Genomic DNA, 21,654 nt, shown 5'->3' on the forward strand with positions numbered 1-21,654 from the left:
ATTACTAGGTAAGCAAATAAGCAGAAAAACATAATGATGTGAATGGTTGATTTTAGAAAAATCAGTCAATTGCAAGAGATCCAGAGCTGACACAGATCAATACATTTGATAGGTAATGACATTAAAATAGTTATTATTACCATATTATATTTATTCAGGAAGCTAGTGGAAACATTAAGTGTGTTAATTAGACTCACTGAAGACATAAAAGAGGACTTAAACTGAATTTCTAAAGATTAGAATGTAAGAAGAAAATTTATTCAGCAGGACCAATAGCAGGTAAAATATTACAGAAGAAAAGATTATTAAACTGAAGGGAGTAACAGAAATTCTCCAAAATAAAGCACAGAGAAAAAAATTAGAAAAACAATGGCTAAAGCATCAGTAAATCATAGGACAACTTCAAGAAGAACAAAAAAAAATAAAAGTAACTGAACGTCCTTAAGTGGAAGAGTGACAGAAGGAACTGAAGACAGAGGTAACAAACTTTTCCAATTTTTTTGAAAACTATAACCTTATATACCAAAGAATTTGAAGAAATCCAAAGCATAAGAAACATGAAGAAAATTATACCAATGCACATCATAATTATACCACTTACGGTCAGTGATAAAAAAGATCTTAACATCAGGATGAAAAAGGCACATTTCATACAGAGGAACAATGATAGGGATGAGAGAATATTTTTCTTGGGAAAATGTATGCTAAAAGACAGTGGAGTGGCTGGCGCCGCGGCTCACTTGGCTAATTCTCCGCCTGCAGTGCTGGCACCCCAGGTTCTAGTCCCGGTTGGGGCACTGGATTCTGTCTCCGTTGCTCCTCTTCCAGTCTAGCTCTCTACTGTGGCCCGGGAAGGCAGTGGAGGATGGCCTAAGTGCTTGGCCCTGCACCCACATGGGAGACCAGGAGGAAGCACCTGGCTCCTGCCTTCAGATCCGCACAGTGAGCCGGCTGTAGCAGCCATTTGGGGGGTGAACCAATGGAAGGAAGACTTTTCTCCCTGTCTCTCTCTCTCTCTCACTGTCTAAATCTGCCTGTCAAAAAAAAAAAAAAAAAAAAAAAAAAAAGACAGTTGAGTAACAATCTTAGGGAAACAAAAGGCAAGACAAACAAAATCCTACAACTATCCTATCCTGCCAAATATTTCTTATAGACTTTTCTTGCATTCTCCCAACCTCCCCACCACAAACCGACCTTAAACAAACACACAATATCTCTCTCTCTCTCTCTCTCTCTCTCTCTCTCTTTTTTTTGACAGGCAGAGTGGACAGTGAGAGAGAGAGACAGAGAGAAAGGTCTTCCTTTGCCGTTGGTTCACCCTCCAATGGCCGCTGCGGCTGGCGCGCTGTGGCCGGTGCACTGCGCTGATCCAAAGGCAGGAGCCAGGTGCTTCTCCTGGTCTCCCATGCGGGTGCAGGGCCCAAGCACTTGGGCCATCCTCCACTGCACTCCTGGGCCACAGCAGAGAGCTGGCTTGGGAGAGGGGCAACCAGGACAGAATCGGGCGCCCCAACCGGGACTAGAACCTGGTGTGCCGGTGTCGCTAGGTGGAAGATTAGCCTGTTGAGCCACGGCGCCGGCCTACAATATATCTCTTACATATGGCCCTATGCTGAACTGAGACACTTGAATTATAAATTCTGCTTAAGAGAATTAGGTGCAAAGAAACATTTATAAAATGTAAGAAGCTCTGGAGTTTAATTAGTTGAGGGTGTGAGGAAAATGGCTACTTATGCTGCTTTATAAAATCTGATTCTAAGTACAGTACAATAAGACTTTTTAAAGGAACTGATTACAATGGTACTTTTTCTTTCTTTTCAGCTAGAGAGAGCATTTTAAAATTTAACGAACAGTTGGTAGAAGAACAAAAAGTACAATCCTTTTAAATTTGTACAAATAGGGCCACTAGTATCTGGAATCATGACACAACAGAGCCAGTCCTCTTGCACGGCCTGGGAAATTCATCAGACCAACATGGGGATCTGTTTTTACAAAACCCAAGTGTTTCTACTCTTCATGGGCACTTTTTCATACAGATGTTCAGAGAGACTGAGAAGGTCGGTGTATGACTACCCAGTAAAGATGCCCAGAGTAAAGATACCCAGTAACAAGCCAAGAGGATGTCAAATTGAATCAAAAAGGACAAACAATGGATGTCAACATTGAGATGACAAAGATATTAAAATTATTTGATACCTCTCACTTAAAAGTTAACTAAAAATGATTCATAATGTATCAAAATATAAAGTCATAATACTCTTGGGAAAAAACAAAGCAGTAACTTTCAGGCTATAGGGTTAAGCAAAAACAGTTCTTACAACTTGACAACAAAAGCACAATCCTTAAAAGGAAACAATAATAAATTGGACTTGATCAAAATTAAAAGTACTTGCTTTGCAAACCCTGTTAAGGGGAGGAAAAAAAAGCTGAAGAATGGTACAAAACATCTTCAAACCACATGCTGAACAGTAATCTACACAACACCTAGAAAATATGAAGAACTCTTAAAATGCTACGGAAAAATCCAGCTACAAAATGGGAAAAACCATGGAGATATATTTCACTGAAGAGTAAATATCAGAAGGCAAATCAGGATATGAAAAGATGTTCAGCATCATCAGCCATTATTCATTAGGAAAATGCAAATTAAAACCACAGTAGGATATCACCATGTACCCAGCAAAATGCACTCCTCTAAAAACAAGGTGACAGCATCCAATGCTAATGAGGACTTTGAGAAACCAGATTATTCACACATTGTATACATGAGAATACAAAGTTGTACAGCCACTAGGGGAAGAAGTTGGGTCATTACTTTAAAAAAGTGAACAGGTAGCTACCATACGATCCAGAAATTATACCCCTGGGAGCCCATATTAGAGAAATGAAGACTTTTGTGCACATGAAAACCTACATGTGAATGTTTATATAATAGTTTTATTAATAAAATTCTGAAACAACCCCAAAATCATCATTGGATAAATGGTTAGACACACTGTGGACGTCTATACTATGCAGACACACTGTGGACGTCTATACTATGCAATACCATTCAGCAAAAACAAAACCTCAAAACAATAACTACTGAAAAATATAGCAACCAGCTGAACTTCCAGAGAATCATGCTGAGCTTAAAAAAAAGTCACAAAAAGCTATATATTGTATGATTCTATTTATATAACATTCTTGATAAAATTATGGAAATAGCAGTTAGGGAGGAGGTGGAAGTGGTAAGGTTCAGCTATAAAGATACAATGAGGGACATTGGATTAAGATGATGGAGTATGGTGGGAGCTTACAGCTCTAGAGTAGGAGGAGATAATTTAAAAAAAGTGGAGAGAGTGCAGTAGCAGGGAGGAGTTAGGGAGAAAATGGTAAAGCAAGCTCCATGTAAATTAGAGGGACAAAGTGGACCTGCGTGGAGGGTGTGGAAATGCACAGATCAGGACCCCAGCAGCCAAGATCAGCACCAGCTTTGGAGAGTGAAGCGAGACCAGACTGCAGCAGTCTAAGCCACTGGCGATAAAGCTGCAGGAAAGCCTGGAGGGAATCCGGCCTGTGGGGGATAGTGTACCTGCCTAATTAGAAGAGAAAAAAAAGGGGGGGCACGTTTCTCTTTCCCCAATCACACAGCAATGGTGTCCTGTAACAAGCTGATATAGAGTGAGTGCCATTTTGGACATATGTAACAGCTGTGCCAGCTCGTGTCTGTGCCCAGCAACTAGCCAAGCATAGACTTGGGCACTGTGTAATGATTAACAGATCAATTCAACAGGAAGATGTTACTATTATAAACATATATGCAACTAATTACAAGGCACATGGCTATTTAAAAGAAATGTTAAGGGATTTAAAGGGAGATACAGACTCCCATACAACAGTACTGGGGGACATCAATACTCGACTTTCAGCAATGGACAGATGAACCAGACAGAAAATCAACAAGGAAACAGTAGATTTAATCAACATTATAGACCAAATGGACCTAACAGATATCTACAGAACTTTACAACCTATAGTTGCAGAATACACATTCTTCTCACCAGCACATGGAACCTTCTCTAGGATTGACCACATACTAGGCCATAAAGCAAGTCTCAGCAAATTCAAAAGAATCAAAATCAGACCATGCATCTTCTTGGACCACAATGGAACGAAGCTGGAAATTGGCAACTCAGAAATCTCTAGAGCATATGCAAACATATGGAGACTGAACAAGATGCTCCTGAATGAACAGTGGGTCTTTAGAAGAATTCAAAAGTGATATCAAAAAATTTCTGGAAACAAATGAAAATGACAACACAACATATCAAAACTTATGTGATATAACAAAAGCAGTGTTAAGAGGAAAGTTTATAGCAATAGGTGTTTACATCAAGAAATTGGAAAGACACCAAAGAAATGAACTATCAGTGCATCTCATGGATCTAGAAAAACAACAGCAAACCAAACCCAAAGCTAATAGGAGAAAAGAATAATTAAAATTAGAGTAGAAATCAACAATATTGAATCCAAAAAACAATACAAAAGATCAGCAAAATAAATAGCTGGTTTTTTGAAAAAATAAACAGAATCGACACACCATTGGCCCAACTAACGAAAAAAAGGAGAGAGAAGACCGAAATCAATAAAATTAGAGATGAAAAAGGGAATGTAACAACATACACCACAGAAATAAAAAGAATCATCAGAAATTACTACAAAGAGTTAAATGCCAACAAACTGGGATACCTAGCAGAAATGGGTAGATTCCTGGACACACATAAGCTACCTAAATTGAGCCATGAAGACAAAGAAAACCTAAACAGTCTCATAACCAAGATGGAAATAGAATCAGTAATAAAAGCCCTCCAAACAAAGAAAAGCCCAGGAATGGATGGATTCACTGCTGAATTCTACCAGACATTTAAAGAAGAACTAACTACAGTTCTTCTCAAGCTATTCAAAACAATTAAAAGTGAGGGAATCCTCTCAAATTCTTTCTATGAAGCCAGCTCACCTTAATTCCTAAACCTGAAAAAGATGCAACAGAGAAAGAGAATTACAGACTAATTTCCCAGATTAACACAGATGCAAAAATCCTCAACAAAATTCTAGCCAATAGAATCCAACAACACATCAGAAAGATCATCCACCCAGACCAACTGGGATTTTATCCCTGGTATGCAGGGATGGTTTAACATTCACAGATCAATCAATGTGATATACCACATTAACAAACTGCTGAACAAAAACCATAGGATTATCTCAGTAGATGCAGAGAAAATATTTGATAAAATACAACACCCTTTCATGATGAAAACTCTAAGCAAATTTGGTATAGAAGGAACATTCTTCAACACAAGGCAATTTATGACAAACCCACAGCCAGCATCATAGTGAATGGGGAAAAGTTGGAAGCATTCCTACTGAGATCCAGTACCAGACAGGGATGCCCACTTTCACCATTGCTATTCAATATAGTACTGGAAGTTTTAGCCAGAGCCATTAGGCAAGAAAAAGAAATCAAAGGGATACAAATTACGAAGGAGGAAGTCAAACTATCTCTATTTGCAGATGACATTATTCTATATATAGGGCATACAAAAGATTCCACTAAGAGACTATTGGAACTCATAGAGGAATATGGCAAAGTAGCAGGATATAAAATCGATACACAAAAATCAACAGCCTTTGTATACACAGACAATCCCAGGGCTAAGAAAGAACTTCTAAGGTCAATCCCATTCACAACAGCTACAAAAACATTTAAATACCTTGGAATAAATTTAACCAAGGATGTCAAAGCTCTCTATGATGAGAATTACAATCATTAAAGAAAGAAATAGAAGATACAAAAAAATAGTGTAGTGAGTAAAGCCACCGCCTGCAGTGCTGGCATCCCGTATGGGTGCCAGTTGAATCCCCACTGCTCTGCTTCCTATCCAGCTCTCTGCTATGGCCTGGGAAAGCAGTAGAAGATGGCCCAAGTCCTTGGGCTCCTGCACCCACGTGGGAGACTTGGAAGAAGCTCCTGGCTCCTGGCTTCGGATCAGCCCAGCTCTGGGTTGCAGCGATCTGGGAAGTGAAGCAGTGGATGGAAGACCTCTCTCTCTGTCTCTCTGTAACTCTGCCTTTCAACTAAATAAATAAATTTTTTTAAAAAAATTATTTATTTGTTTAGTTGAAAGGCAGAGTGGGAGAGAAAGAGAGAGTGAGGGAGGGAGAGAGAGAGAGAGAGATCTTCTATTTGCTGGTTCACCCCCTTGATGGATAGCACTGGGCCAGGCTGAACCCAGGAGCCAGGACATTCATCCAGGTCTCCCACAAGGCTATAGGGGCCCAAACACTTGGGCCATCTTCTGCTGCTTTTCCCAGGCCATTAACAGGGAGCTGGATCAGAAGTGGAGCAGCTGGGACAGGAATCTGCACCCATTTGGGAGGCTGGCATTGTAGGTGGCAGCTGTGCCTGCTATGTCACAACGCTGGCCCTGGAAGAATATTGTTAATAAGACCTAAACATTTTTTCCCCTTTGGTCAACTGAATGTGAGTTTTAAATAGATACATGTGTGTATATACAGCCATATAAATTTATAAATATCTAGATATAAACTATCAAATACATTATTTTTAATATTTTGTATGATTCATGTACATCAGACTTAAAAGAGCAGTGCTTGAAGGCATTTTAGAATCGACCAGATCCAACCTTCTCTTTACATCGAGGAAACAGGCCTAAAGAGTTAAGGTCCTGAAAGCCATAGTGAATAATTCAGAATCAGAACCCAGGCCCCTGATTCCTATTGTTCTACTTCACTATTTTCAGGTCCTCACACAGTTTGATGTATAAGAAGAGAATGGTGGCCGGTGCCGTGGCTCACTTGGCTAATCCTCCGCCTGTGGTGCCAGCACCCCGGGTTCTAGTCCCAGTTGGGGTGCTGGATTCTTTCCCGGTTACTCCTCTTCCAGTCCAGCTCTCTGCTGTGGCCCGGGAGTGCAACGGAGGATGGCCCAAGTATTTGGGCCCTGCACCCGCATGGGAGACCAGGAAGAAGTACTTGATTCCTGTCTTTGGATTGGTGCAGCATGCTGGCTGCAGCGCGCTGTCCGTGGCGGCCATTTGTGGGGTGAACCAACGGGAAAAAAAGGAAGACCTTTCTCTCTCTCTCACTAACTCTGTTGTCAAAAAAAAAAAAAAAAAAAGAAAAGAAAAAAAAAAAAAAGAAAAAAAGATGGCCGGTGCTGTGGAGTAGCCGCTACCTGCAATGTCAGCATCCTACATGGGTGCTGGTTTGATTTCCTACTGCTTCCCTTTTTTTTTTTTTTTTTTTTTTTTAACAGACAGAGTGGATAGTGAGAGAGAGAGACAGAGAGAAAGGTCTTCCTTTTTGCCATTGGTTCCCCCTCCAATGGCTGCTGCAGCCGGCGCATCTCGCTGATCCAAAGCCAGGAGCCAGGTGCTTCTCCTGGTCTCCCATGCGGATGCAGGGCCCAAGCACTTGGGCCATCCTCCACTGCCTTCCCGGGCCATAGCAGAGAGCTGGCCTGGAAGAGGGGCAACCGGGACAGAATCCGGCACCCCAACTGGGACTAGAACCCGGCGTGCCGGCGCCGCAAGGCGGAGGATTAGCTTGTTAAGCCACGGCGCCGGCGACTGCTTCACTTCTGATCCAGCTCCCTACTAATGCACCTAGGAAAGCAGCGGAATATGGCTCAAGTGCTTGGGCCCTTGTACCCACATGGGAGACTCAGATGAAGCTTCTGGTCTTGGTTTTGGCTTGGCCTAGTGCCAGCCACTGTGGCTATCTGGGGAGTGAACCAGTGGATGAAAGATCTCTCTCTGTCTCTCCCTTTCTCCTTTGACTTTCAAATAAATAAAGTAAATCTAAAATTAAAAAAAAGAGAATAAAAAATGACCAAGCTGATTAGGATATTAAAATCATTGATTCATAGAAACTGGGTAAAGAACCAGTAATAAGGCTGGATTTCTGACATTAAAAACTGTTCATTCCAGTGCTGTTATCGCCACATAGGTGGCTTTCGCCTGTGACACCAGTAACCCATATGGGTATCATACGGGGTCCTGGCTGCTCCTCCTCTGAGCCCACTGCCTGCTAAAGGCCTAGGAAAAACAGTGGAAGATGGTCCAAGTACTTGGGCCACTGCCACCCATGTGGGAAGTCTGGAGGAAGCTCTTGGCTTTAGCCTGGCCAGCCCTGGGTGTTGTGGTCATCTATGGAGAGAACCAGTAGATTGAAGATCTCACTGTTTCTCTCCCTGCCTGCCTCCGCATCTTTGACTTTCAAATAAGACAGAATTCTTGAAAAAAATCTGCTCATTCCAAGTTAGGAAAGAAGCCTCCTATCCCAGTGGCCCTGTAAAAGGAACGCAGCCTGATGAATGTTTGAAATGCTCACAGGTCTTTTCCCCAAGGCCAGACTTCCCCACGTCTAACAGAAACCCACTCTCCAAGTGACATAAGCAGGCTGTGTTCTGTGTGCCACTCGTTTCAGGCTCTTACAGTGACATCCTGGAACTGGAGCCGCATGGTGGAGCCCGAGGGCTGGGGCCGACTGGTGATCTCCAGGATGGTTCTCAGCAGGATGTCCAGCAGGCTGGCCACGATCACGTCTATCTCCTCCAGCACCGATTTTTCCTTAGGAGAAGAAAAGCATGTGCTCAGGAAAGTGTGGCTTAATTCGTTTCTGGAAATCTCTCCTGGAAAAGGGTGAAAGCCCATTCCCAAATACAGAATAGAAGGGTCTAAGAACTCAAGAGCATAAGAACGCTGGACTTCACCTGAGGGAATGACCTTTGACAAAAAACAAAAGGCAGATAAGTAAAAGGCTTTCAGGGGATACCTGAGATGCAAAACAAACAAACAAAAGAGTTGGCATGATCCCAGCTATGTGCCTACCAGGGCATGCGGCCCTGGGTGAGCTGGTATCCCTCTCTGGACCTGGTTCTTAAAGTCTGTAACTCCTCAGTTCCTGGCTGTGTTTACATTTGCTCTTCTCACTACTGGAGTTGCACAGGTCATTTTGCAAAATTCTATTTTGTATATAAAAAAATCCCTACATGTAAATAGGAAACAGGGATCAATTTAGGCAAATGTCCCTGGCTACAGAGAAGACCTAAGATTAGCAGTCATGGCAGGGATTTTTCCTGAGGCAAAGTTAATCATATCCAAGCCCCTAGGACATAAGAAACACAAACTTCTCTGCACTGAGTACCTGTGGTGGATCTGGGTTCTTACACTGGCAGAAGACCAGACGCACATACATATGTTCCTACCAAGGATTTTGTTAACTGGCCATGGATACTTCTGGAAAGTGAGTTTGAAAGAGCCTTTGGCTAGGATTTTAATTCACATTTACAAGAAAACTCCCAAGGTTTTTCCCTTAATGAATTTGTTTCTGCTCTCAAGTCCTATCAACTAAGTCCAAAAAACGGACTGCAAGGAGCAGATGCTTGGCCTAGAGGTTAAGATGCTGTTCAAGACACCTGTGTCTCACATTGCAGTGTCTGGGTTTCATACTTCACTCCGGCTCTTGATAGCGGCTTTATGGTAACACAGACCTGCAGTGGTGATGGTTCAAGTGATTAGATTCCTGTTATCCACATGGGACACCCGGATTGAGTTGCCGGCTCCCACCTTCAGCTCTATTTAGGCATTTGAGGAACAAACCAGAGGATGGGAGTACTTGCTCACTGTCTTTCCCTCTGCCTTTCACATTAATTAAGTTTAAAAAGGCTACAAATTCCAAATAGAAATATTCAAGGAGAAACAAAAGGAAATTACCTCCACAACTGCTGATATTTGATTTTGGCTTTGAGTAGTAAACTATTTAATCTACTTTTTACTCTCCATCTGTAGTTTGGTAAACCATTCTCAGTAGGCATGGCAAGTCTGTTCTCTGTTGAACAGTACAAGGGGGTTTTAAGGCAGAACCAGCACCTCTGTCCAGGTCATCCCTGGGTCTGGTGGGAGGTAAAGGTGAACTGTCCCCTTCTGGGCAGGTCCTTCTTATTACACTTTCAGAGAAAGGTGCAGCTTCTGCCTTTTTCTCTCAAGTACCAACTTAGTGTTCACACTCCTGGGGCCCCGTCTCCAACACCATCCCTGGGGTCTCACCCTGGTCCACTTATCTTTGGAAACTGATCATGAGTAAGAGCAACAAAAATGGGGAATCTGTAGCATAGAGGAATATGGAGACGGAGAAGCAAGGCTCAGGACTGGTCACCAAGCTGCTTTTCAGAGCCCATTCCAGGTGAGCACAGCACCTAGTTAACAGCTGCAGATGGATAGGACCGGAGCAGAACATCCTCCCTGTGTGGATCCACACCAGACCCCTGACCCATGGACACAAGTGCTCTGAGCTGTCCATTGTAAGCAAGCCTGCATTTTTTTCCCATTTCGCACTGTACTCTTTAATGCAATTGCATTGCATGAGGAGTCAAGCGCATCAGCAGAAATCTCCAAAACTGAAACAACTTGGAAGATTACTACTGGGGCCAAGGAATAGCTGTGCTCCAAGATACCCCGGTCTCCTGGGGCTGTCCTCTGCTTCTGCAATCTCTATGGGACCAGACCCAAGGGTCATGGCCATCACCATCACCATCACCACGCAGCTTTTCACAGAATGGGCCCCAGATGACTTGACTTGCAAGCAGTAATTTTTCTTGCCATGGAGACTTCATCACATAAAGATTAAAGACACATGTGGGAGCTTTTCTCTTTCTAATTTTTCTCACTTCTTCCTTGAATACAAGCTTAGGAAACCCAGGTTATTTGGGGTTACCACAATCTCACAAGGTTTAAAAAAAAATTCTCAGAAGAGAAGCAAAAAGTCCAGCGCAGCTAGAAATAAAAGTCAGAGTCTCAGAGAGTTCCTCTTTAGTGTGATATCTTTGAAGATTTTTCAAATGCTATTTCCAGAAGGCATTGGATGGGAACTACGTACTATGACCTGTATTTACTTACTGAGCTATTTTTCTTGATGAGACAAAATACGTTGCTAAGGATACGAGCGCACATGATCAAGTCCTTCTGCTCTTGCAAGTGGATGTGGAGGTGATGCAACACGACAGGCAGGAGAATGTACCGGGAGTCTGAAGAGAGAAGAATCATTAGTGTCACATCTGTTAAGAGTCCCACGCAAACCTCCAGCGGATCCTTATCTACTTTTTAATCCAACTTTAATTGGTAAAGGACAACAGAAGTAATCACAGGGCACTAGTTCTACAAGGTTTTTATTGAAAAACAGCAGTCCCCTTCCCCAGAGCACCATCACTGCACCCAGGAGGTCTTTGACTCTTTCATTCGAAATAGGTTTCTCCCCCTGCCCTGTGATTATTTGTTTTTGCCTCCAAATTTCTAAATCATGTGCTTCGTGAGCTACTTCCTGAATTTTCTTCAAGACAGACCATCTACTGACTCTTACCACAGTGGATGCGGATTGGCTTTAAACCTCTCCCTTCATCCCCAGCCTTTCACAAAATTACATCACTATTTCAGATTAAATGAACATTGTAGTTTTGCTGCCATTCTGATTTCCAACACTTTGCTCATGATCGAATTCTTTGTTTTTCTCTGTCTGAAAGTGGTTGGGAAATTCTTTGTCCATGGTAATTCGATATTGCATGATAAGTGCCTTGCTCTGGCCCTCTCAATCCACAAACTCATGCCCTTCAGTTCTGGGAGCTTGCCTTGAATCCTAGGGTGGTTTCCTCCCCTTTATTTTTCTGTCCTCTGTCTGCAGCTTCAACCACATTCACATTGTGATTTGCTGGAAGTGCCTTCTATTTTCCTCAAATATTTTTCCATCATTTTGTCCAACTTTCTGGTTAATTTCTTACTCCTCCAATCCTGCTAATAATCTTAGTTATGCTGTCACATATTTCTTTTTCTTACTCTTAGGACCAGTGTTATGCATGTGTAAACTAGACACACAGGGCTCTGTGCTCAGAGGGGACCATGTTTGCTTTAATGCTCTGCTTCCTTGAAATGTTTTAAAAGTTTTATTAATTTTACTTGAGACACACACACACACACACATAGCTCCCATGTTCCCTTGTGGCTGCTCTATTCCTCAAATGCCTGCAACACCTGGGCCTGGCCTGGGACTGGAGCCAGGAGCCAGGAACTCAACTCAGGTCTCCCATGTGGGTGACAGGGACCCAACTACTTTGAGGTATCACCTGCTGCTTCCCAGGGTCTATATATTTGCAAGAAGTTGTTGTCAGGAGCTGCAGTTGGGAACCAAAGCCAGTCCTTTTGATGTGAGACACAGGTGTCTCAACCACTAGATGAAACACGCAGTCTCTGCCTTAAAATTCTTAATTTTCAAACAATAGGTCTACATTTTCATTATGCAGCCATTCCTATTAACTGTTCTGTTTTTATAGCTTCCTATTCTTGTTTCATGAATGTACAGATTTAATATCTTCTTGGCTTCCTGAGTTGCCTTTTTTTTTTTCAAGTTATTTTTCTGTTTCTTCATTCTGGCCTCTGCTTTTCACCTTAGATGTCCTTCTCCAGTATCTGGTTCTCTTTTGTTGCCCATTCACTTTTGCAAGAGGGAGCCTAAAAGGTTCACCAGCAAAACCAAAAGTTTTGCAAGTGTGTGGCGTGGTGCAGCCTCACCGAAGGACCGGAAGCCTCTGGGGTTTCCTTGGGCAGGGCACCTCCCTGTTCCAGTGTCTGAGATGATTCCTGACGGCTGCTCCGCTTCCCTGGAGAGGAGTCTGCCAATCTGCTCTCTGAGGAGCGTGCGCCTCTCTTTAGGTAACTTGAAATCCACAAAATGGGGGATGGGAATCTTTCTGTCTAAGTTTTTAATTTTTCTGTCCATCTAATCTTAAGGCGTGGAGTCCAGTGTGGAGCCTCATTCCCAAGCCCAGGTTGTCTGACGCTCCTGCACCTCTTATCCAGACCAAACCTGACTCTCTGTGGAGAGTAAACCTTCAGCATTTTGAACAAGAGGGAACAGGAGCAGGACAAGGCAGGATGCTGACCCTTTGCACATGTATGGCAAATAATCTTCAGCGATAGCCAATACTTCACTTTCTGATGCTTTCTGGGGCTGCCTGGCTCTTAGACTGCACCGTGAGAGAGCGCGCTCCTTAGCTCTAACACAACTCCACGCACAGGGCGCCTGCACTTCAGCCTTCTTTGACTGCCAGGTCGGTGACCCACCTCTTTGTAAAAACCACAGCTTTCTCAAAAGTGTTAACACCTCCTCTCCCATTCTCATATGCATGTGAGCTTATACCTTCACAAAAATACTCCATTCCTAACCGGAGACACAAAACTCTGTTTCAAAACTTCAGCAAATCAGTTCCTGCAACATATAAAGTACTACTTCATAACCAGATAGGGTTTATCCTAAAAGCAATATTTAACATCTGAAAATCCTATCAGTACACTAAAAAGCAGATAGTATCAGGAAAGAAAGATAAATACAGTTGGTCTCTGTCATTTGTGCCAGTTATGTTTTATACATTGCCGAGAACAATTAAACAGCAAATACTAAATGACTACTCCCAGGGGAAAAATAAGAGTAAAGACTGACATAAACATAAAGATTCAGATATACACAATACACATGTCACATAGAATACAATCTAAAACAACTCATCTGGGGAGACTTTATTTTCCTTATTTTACAGAAGAGAAATGAGCTCAGGTGTTAAGTGACTTACCTGAGGCTGTCCCACTCAGAGGTGGCACCTGGCCAGACAGCTGTTGCTGCTTGCACTGCCCTGCCCCCTACCACCTCCATCCTCTGGTCATTTCTGTTTGAGAGTGGAAATGAAGGCTGAGGGCCACCTTGCTCCACCTCAGCAAGGGAATGTGTGCACCCAGTGACTTACGTTTTTCTCAGCTCAGTGTTTATCTGCGAACGACTGCAAAAGCGCTGTGAGTTTTGATTTTGGGACTGCAAACAAGCTTTAGTAAGCAGGTGGATCTGTAATTATGGGATGTGCCCCAGACTCTTTCCCTGCATTGCTTGGTTTTTCTAAAGGATGTCGTCTGTGCCACAATTCAGATGGACTATTAATGGTTCATAAAAACCCATGTGCCTTTAAAATAGTTTGTATAAATTATAATTCCACTTGAGTCACTCAAGAAAAGATACTGTATATAATGAAGAAGCTGAACTTGGAATTAAAAACCTCCACACAAGGAAAATTCCAAGCCCAGATGGTTTCCCTGGTAGGTCTAAGACATAAATAATACATTAGAGAGAAATACAATGTTAATGCACTGGAATTCTCAACATTGTTACCAGGCCAATCTTCTCAAATTGATTGATACAGTCAATACAATCTCAGCCAAAATCCTAGCAGGTTTTTTACGAAAAGAAATCAACAAGCTGAAGCCAAAATTGATAGGAATATGCAAAGGACCCAGGAAAGCCAAAACTGTTTTCAGAAACAACAAATTTGGAAGACTTCTGCTACCTGATTTCAGAACTTTTTATAAAGCTATAGGAATTAAGATAGTAAGGACGGATCCACAGATCACTGGAAAATAATGGAGTGTAAAAACAGATAGCTGATTTTCAACAGATTCTCTTATTACCAAACTCTACTTAAACTCCCCTAAACACATTTTCAACTAGGCCTGACTTTTGAACTCCTGTGTTCATCCCTGCATTGTCTAATTTTAGCAAGAGTCCTAAGTTATAATTTAACCAAAATATCCCAACTTTGATACCTTATTGGGTCCTTCATTCTCAATCACTCTGTAGGTGATAACTGATGACCCTGGCCTGTGTTCAGCAAGAATCCTGTTACATCATTTTAGTCTGAATCACCCCTTATCTATATTTCATCTTAGTAATTTATTGTCCATCAATGCCCATTCTGATTCTTGGTATAAATTTCACTTGCCCATGCTGTATTTGGGGTTGAGCCCAGTCTCTATCTCCCACTGAAAACTCCATTACAGTGGTCTCCACACTTAACAAGCATGACCTCCACTTTTGAATAAAGTCTGCCACAACATCTACAACAAGTCTCACTGAATAATTCTTTTCTTTAACAAGTGCCATCAGTCTAATGGAGAAATAATTGTTTCAACAAATGCTGATTGAACACTCAAAAGCAAAAATAAATAAATAAACCTTGGGGGTCAGCATTATGGCACAGTTTGGGACACCTTCATGCCATATTGGAATGTTGGTTTGAGTCCTGGATCCTCTACTTCTGACCCAGCTTTCTGGAAATGCAAACTTGGGAGGCAGCATGTGATGGTCCAAGTAACAGATTCCTGCCATTCACATCTGAGAACTAGATAGAGTTCCTGGCTCCTGGCTTCAAGTTGACCCGGCCTTGGCTATTATAATTATTTGGGGAGTAAACCAAACATTGGAAGATATATTTCTCTCCTCTCTCAAATAAGTAAATAAATATTTTTTAAAAAAGAACTTTTTGCCTTACCTCACATCAAAAATGGAAATTAACTGGAGTGACCCATAGATCTAAATGCAAGGAGTAAAGCTAAAAACTTTTGGGAGGAAAACAGGAGAAAATCCAAGTGACCATGAGTTAGACATTTTTTAAAAATTATTATTTTTTGACAGGCAGAGTGGACAGTGAGAGAGAGAGAGAGAGAGAGAGAAAGAAAGATCTTCCTTTTCCATTGGTTCACACCCCAGTGGCCACACTGATCTGAAGCCAGGAGCCAGGTGCCTCTCCTGGTCTCCCATGCGGGTGCAGGGCCCAAGGACATGGGCCATCCTCCACTGCACTCCCAGGACACAGCAGAGAGCTGGACAGGATCCGGCGCCCTGACCAGGGCTAGAACCTGGTGTGCTGGCGCCACAGGTGGAGGATTAGCCTATTGAGCTGCGGCGCTGGCCTGAAACGTTTCTTAAAAAGTTACAAAAGGGCCGGCGCCGCAGCAGAGAAAGGAACTGAAAACTTAAATATCAGGAATCACTGCCTGGTGATGTTAATTAGGGAGGAAGATAAAGCTTATCTGGTATGTTCCTGCAGGTAGTGAGATTCAATTTCTGAAAATTCAATTTGCAACCAACTGTTAAGAAAATATCTACTGCCAAAGAAGTATTAGGTGAACACATAATTTCTGTGTGGTGTGGATAAACAGAAATACCTGACTAGCCTGCAGATTTGCTTTTCCAGGTTACTGATTTGTTGAAATGCTAGCTCTAACCTTTAACAGAAAACACCTGGACCCATCAAGTAGGCTCTTCCCTAAAAAAGGTAAAACAAAATAAAAAACAAAAAAACCCCACAGTTGAACACATACACTAACTTTTCTTACACTTAGCAACTGAATTGTAACACAGATTCTACTCTTAAAAGGGCCAGGACACCAATATTCCCCACTCGGGTCCTTGATTGTGTAAAGTGGCTTTTGCTCTCTACCTGGACACACTTGATAGTATAAAGCCAGCTCCCTTCAGTCTTTTCCAATGGGCATGAAGCTAGGAAGCGGTAGCTAAGAGATGCTGGTAAACTCCCTTCTTCAGGTTAACTTTGAGGAAAGCCAGACCTTTGCTTCCTCTATCTACAAGCTTTATACAAGGATCCTTTTTATCGACTTATTTACACCAGGAATTGAACTGTCAAACTCACAGCCAGCCACAAAACCTGTACATAAGTAGATGCTGCAGCACAGACATACACATACCCGGAGAGGGACAGACCGCAGATTCAGGGGGCTACATTCTCATGCGGACAGCATCAGAGCCGTAGAGGAAAGCAAGAGGGGCGGGCTATGGAGGATCTGTGTGTCGTTTACAGATCTCACCCAATGGCTTCAATCCCACCTGGATGCCTCCACCGTGGAGCATCCTTCCTGAGCAAAACGCATGCTGTGCGTACTTTCTGCTTCTGTCATTTGCATCTTCTCCTAGCCTGGGACTCCCATTCAAACCACTGTTCTATGGTTCACCCTTCCATCAACAGTTGCTTCTCTAATTTTCTTTTTTTCTTATGCATCATTAATTCAGAAGCTATTGCTGCTATATCCTGATTCTCAGTGCATGAGCCAGGGCACAGTAGTCACTCATGAAACACCTGTCAGGCACCTATGTACACCAGACACTATTATGGAGGCTAGAGCTAAACTTGTGACTAAAGGAAATATAGTCCTTGCCCTCTGGGAAAGGCAAACAGACATTAAACAGCCAATTTCCCAATTTTTTATTGGGTTACAGTTGTGCTGGGTGATTGAAAAGGCAAAACACAATACACTGTGAATGTAATGATAGAGTGGGTGGTGTAGAAAGGTGTCTTGAGAAAATGAGAGTGAACCTTGGCCCTGAAGGGTGAGTGGAGATTAACTGGGTGCTGGAGGAGCTGGAGAAGGTGGCTTCTGAACAGATGAAAGTGGTAAGGATATGGGAAAGGCAGGTGGGCAAGATCCGGAGCCCAGAAGATCAAATCCTGCAATGTGTCTGCTGAATGGAACAAAATAACCAGGATGTGCACAAGGAGCTGGGAGTGCATCCTCCAGCATTTCTCTGAAGGCACTACTGTGACATGGATGGCTGGGCTAAAGGCCACAGGGGAAACACCCATGGAAGTGCTGAGGCCACTCAGCCCAGGTGCAGCCGGACTGCACATGCAGCAGTGGGGTTGAACAGGGCTGATTCTGAGAGATGCTAGGGTGGCACATAAGGAGGCTTGGTGACTGGCAGAGACGAAGGGCTGGGCAGTGGTTTCAAGGGTGACTCAGAGTTTTCTAGGTGGACAGGTTGCCAGGACATGAGCAGGCTAAGAGAGCACAAGGCTGACATTTCCATTTTAGACAGGCTGAGGTGAAAGAGCCCGTGAGACATGCACACAGAGATGTTGTCAGGATGGATGGACGCTCAGGCCCAGAGTGCAGAGGAGAAATCTGGCCCAGACCCACAAATCTGAGAGTTGTGCAGGCACAGGGAACACTAGCGGGGATGCAGTGGGTGGGATGCACTCTGAGATCTGCTCACATTTACCTGCTACATAGCACCCTGTAAACTTTCCCATCACAACTGCAGTCAGACCTTCTTGCTCGAAGTCTGCTTTTGTGCTAGGCTATAAGCAAAGGGCAGGGACACTGTTAAATTAGCTCTAATATTTCCAAAATAATGTATTACTAATATGAGTTTAATATTGCTGGAAGCCTGCCCACCATGGATATTGCATGAATGAATGAATGAGCTTCATCACTGGATATCAGAGGCAACTGAAATGGAGCCTGACATTTTTGTCTTCTTGTTCCAACACAGCTTCAATGGGAAGAGGGTAGGAAGCCCATGCTCGCAGTCCAGTTGATTGGTGGAATAAGGCCATGCCAAGATGGCCACTGGCAATGGAGCCTGCCTGGCAACAGGCTGTGACTGGATGGCTTTGGAAACCACATGGTAATGGAGCCTGCCTGGCAACAGACTGTGATTGGATGGCTTTGGAAACTGCCTGGCTGTGATTGGTTAGGGCATAAACTGCCCCATGACTGGATTGGCTGCCTTTGGCTATATAAGCTGCTGTACCAACTGAAATAAACGAGTCTGCAGGCTGCTTGCCTCTGGCCTGCTTTCACCTGGCTCCCGGGGTCTATGTGGTGACTCCGCGCCTCTTGCCCCCACCACGCTCCTCCTCTCAGAACAAATCTACCTCAACAGTTGACAATGACTGCTAGCTGGTGCATGCCCTGAGCACTAGAACAGAGTTATTCCCATCACCATGCAAAGCATCAAGCTGCTGGGGGACTTGTTTATCTGCTTACCCTGAAACTGTGCAGATGTGAATGAGTGACAGAGGGGAACACAGGAGAGTGGGCCAGGTAGGAGGCTGCGATAGTTACAGGAATGGAGACTCAAAGGGACAGTACACTAATGATTTGTTCACTAAAGGCTTCCTTGAGATCCCAGGTAATTCTTTCAGTTATATTCTTACAGTGAATAATCAACACAAAATCTGTATACTTTTCTGAATGGCCCTTCATTCTCCCTCTGCTCATGGAGAAAACAGGGCCTGATGCTTGCGACTCTGTCTACTGCTTTGCAAGCCCTGACCAGCAGGAAAACTTCCAACAAGTGGCTTTTTCTTTTTTCTTTTTTTTCCCAGAGGTCGGGATATTATCTTTATTTGGAATTTATTTGTAGGATTAGTCAAGAAAATGTTCATCAAATTAATTAACATGAAAAGTCTACCATATAATATCATCCAAATAATGGTCTCCTTTGGATCCCTGTTACACCACAGACTATACAGCACATTTTTCATCTACTGCCAAAGAGAAAAACTTTTACTCCAACAGAGACAAAGGTAGTAGAAAAGCTTTATATTATTATTTAAGACAACTTTTTTTTTTTTTAATTTTTGACAGGCAGAGTGGACAGTGAGAGAGAGACAGAGAGAAAGGTCTTCCTTTGCCGTTGGTTCACCCTCCAATGGCCGCCGCGGTAGCGCGCTGCGGCCGGCACACCGTGCTGATCCGATGGCAGGAGCCAGGTGCTTCTCCTGGTCTCCCATGGGGTGCAGGGCCCAAGGACTTGGGCCATCCTCCACTGCACTCCCTGGCCACAGCAGAGAGCTGGCCTGGAAGAGGGGCAACCGGGACAGGATCGGTGCCCCGACCGGGACTAGAACCCGGTGTGCCAGCACCGCAAGGCGGAGGATTAGCCTAATGAGCCGCGGTGCCGGCCTATTTAAGACAACTTTTAATTGAAAAGATTAAAAGATTAATTTTTAAATATATGGATAGTATAAATGTTCATAGTTGATGGTTTTTGTTTTCCATAATATTTGGTCATTCACTCTGTCAATGTAGCTTTGCTAAAAAATTTAAAAAGCATATAAAGTAGTAGAGATGGCTGAAGTGCTTGGGCCCCTGCACCCACATGAGAGGTGGGAGAAGCTCCTGGCTCCTAGCTTCGGATTGGCCCAGCTCCAGCTGTTATGGCCAACAACAAATGGCATCTTTCAGTGAATGAAAATTTAGTCACTCACAAGACAATAAAAGTCGATACTAAATGGAACCTGAACTACATTCTATGAAGGAAAAGCCACAAGGTATCCATCCATTGTAGATTATTTTTACTGTTGAAGTTGTCAAATTAAGACTTATTGATATCCTTCTCTTAAATTATGGCCTCAAATTGGGGGATGAGGGAGGCATTAATTCTTAGGCTATACATTAAAAATAGTTTAATAGTCTACATTCCTTTCTCTCCCCCTCACCCCACTCTTTTTAAATTGCAACCTGATATCAAATAATTGCCAATGCAGACTGAGGAATTTCTTCTGACAAGAAAAAAAAATACATTTAATTACTTTATTACAAAATTCCTACCCTAAAATAGTTGAATTTTTATTTTAGTGGCAAAAGAAACTAGCATTGTTATGCTTCTCACAAATGGTACATTATCAGTGCATTTAGGTTTTTATATTTACTTCTATTATCTGAGTGGATTTTGCCTGACAAGTAGATCAATTATCCCCAACTAGAGACATATATAACTTTCTCTTAGCAAGAAAATAGCCCAGCAATGACTGCAGACTTCTGCTAACCAAATCAAGTATCAAGCAAGGGGGACAAATGCAAGGTCAATGTCAAACCCATTGCACCAGCAGAATCTGAGCTTGCAGAGTTTAAGAGACCCAATCCATGACCTCTTGCTACCATGCCCTAAACTGCTCCTCTCTGCTAACAGACTCCACACTTCCTTTCTCCACAGCTACTATGCATCAAATCTATTCTTTTGCTGTTGACAAAGCAATTCCAGTAAAATAATTTAGACTTTTCTGTGGCAGGTCTCCAAGAATAGCAAGAATATGGGGATGGAGATGTGATGCAGCAGATTAAGCTGCTGCCTGTGATGCTGGCATCCCATAAGAACACTGGTTCAAGTCTTGACTACTTTACTTCCAGTCCAGCTCCCTGTTAATGTGCCTGGGAAAGCAGAAGGCATCCCAAGTGCTTGGGCCCCTGCACTCACATAGAAACCTGGATGGATTTCCAGGCTTCTGGCTTTGGCCTGGCTCATCCCTGACAGTGAACCAGTAGGTGTGAAGTAGGAGTGAACCAGTAGGTGAAAGATCTTTCTCTCTATCTTTCGCTCTCTCTGTAACTCTGCCTTTGAAATAAATTAATATTTTTTATTTTTAAAAGGAATAATAACATTTAGGGAAGAAAGGAAAGGAGTACTAGTTCTTAATTCCTTAAATAAGTATGTCTGGACCCCAGATGATCCAGACATTGAATATCACCTACTGAGATTCCAAACATAGCTACCTCCTTCAGTTAGGGTCAGGTGCCCTTGCCTTACCTCGGGGACGTGACCAAGGGGATGATTTGGTCCTCTTGCCTGACTATGGAATGATTCCTCTTGCCTGCCCTGTCCAGCCACGAAGCTGCACAGTCATCTTTAACTCGACCTGACTTGAATCTTCCTATGACATCATTCCATTCTATCTTTGGTGCTGACCTTAGTATGTGTCTTCCTTTCTGTCTTCTGTTTGTGTTAACTGCTTTCTTTCTTTCTTTTTTTTTTCATTAAAATATTATTCATTTGAGAGGCAGAGAGAGAGAGAGCGAGAGAAACAAGCCCTAGCTTCCTCCTGTTGTTTACTCCCCAAACACCCAGGCTGGGGGCTAAAGCATCAGGAATGCAATCCAGTCTCCCTAGTGAGTGGCAGGATCCAGCTCAACCACT

The 21,654-nt window shown here is 42.9% G+C and overlaps 1 protein-coding gene across 3 annotated transcripts in view; it reads right to left on the bottom strand.

The window, feature by feature from the left end:
- The window catches only part of DOCK4 (dedicator of cytokinesis 4), a 530,859-nt gene that overhangs the window by 123,433 nt on the left and 385,772 nt on the right, over positions 1-21,654 (bottom strand). For all 3 annotated transcript variants that reach the window (XM_062177670.1, XM_062177599.1, XM_062177537.1), the window contains exons 24-25: positions 10,965-11,092; positions 8,502-8,636 (exon numbers count right to left, since the gene is read on the bottom strand). In XM_062177670.1, the coding sequence (XP_062033654.1) occupies positions 8,502-8,636; positions 10,965-11,092 (263 nt within the window). The remainder of the gene's footprint in view (positions 1-8,501; positions 8,637-10,964; positions 11,093-21,654) is intronic.

Source organism: Lepus europaeus, chromosome 1 (genome assembly GCF_033115175.1).
Source record: "Lepus europaeus isolate LE1 chromosome 1, mLepTim1.pri, whole genome shotgun sequence".
Classification (NCBI taxonomy): domain Eukaryota; kingdom Metazoa; phylum Chordata; class Mammalia; order Lagomorpha; family Leporidae; genus Lepus; species Lepus europaeus.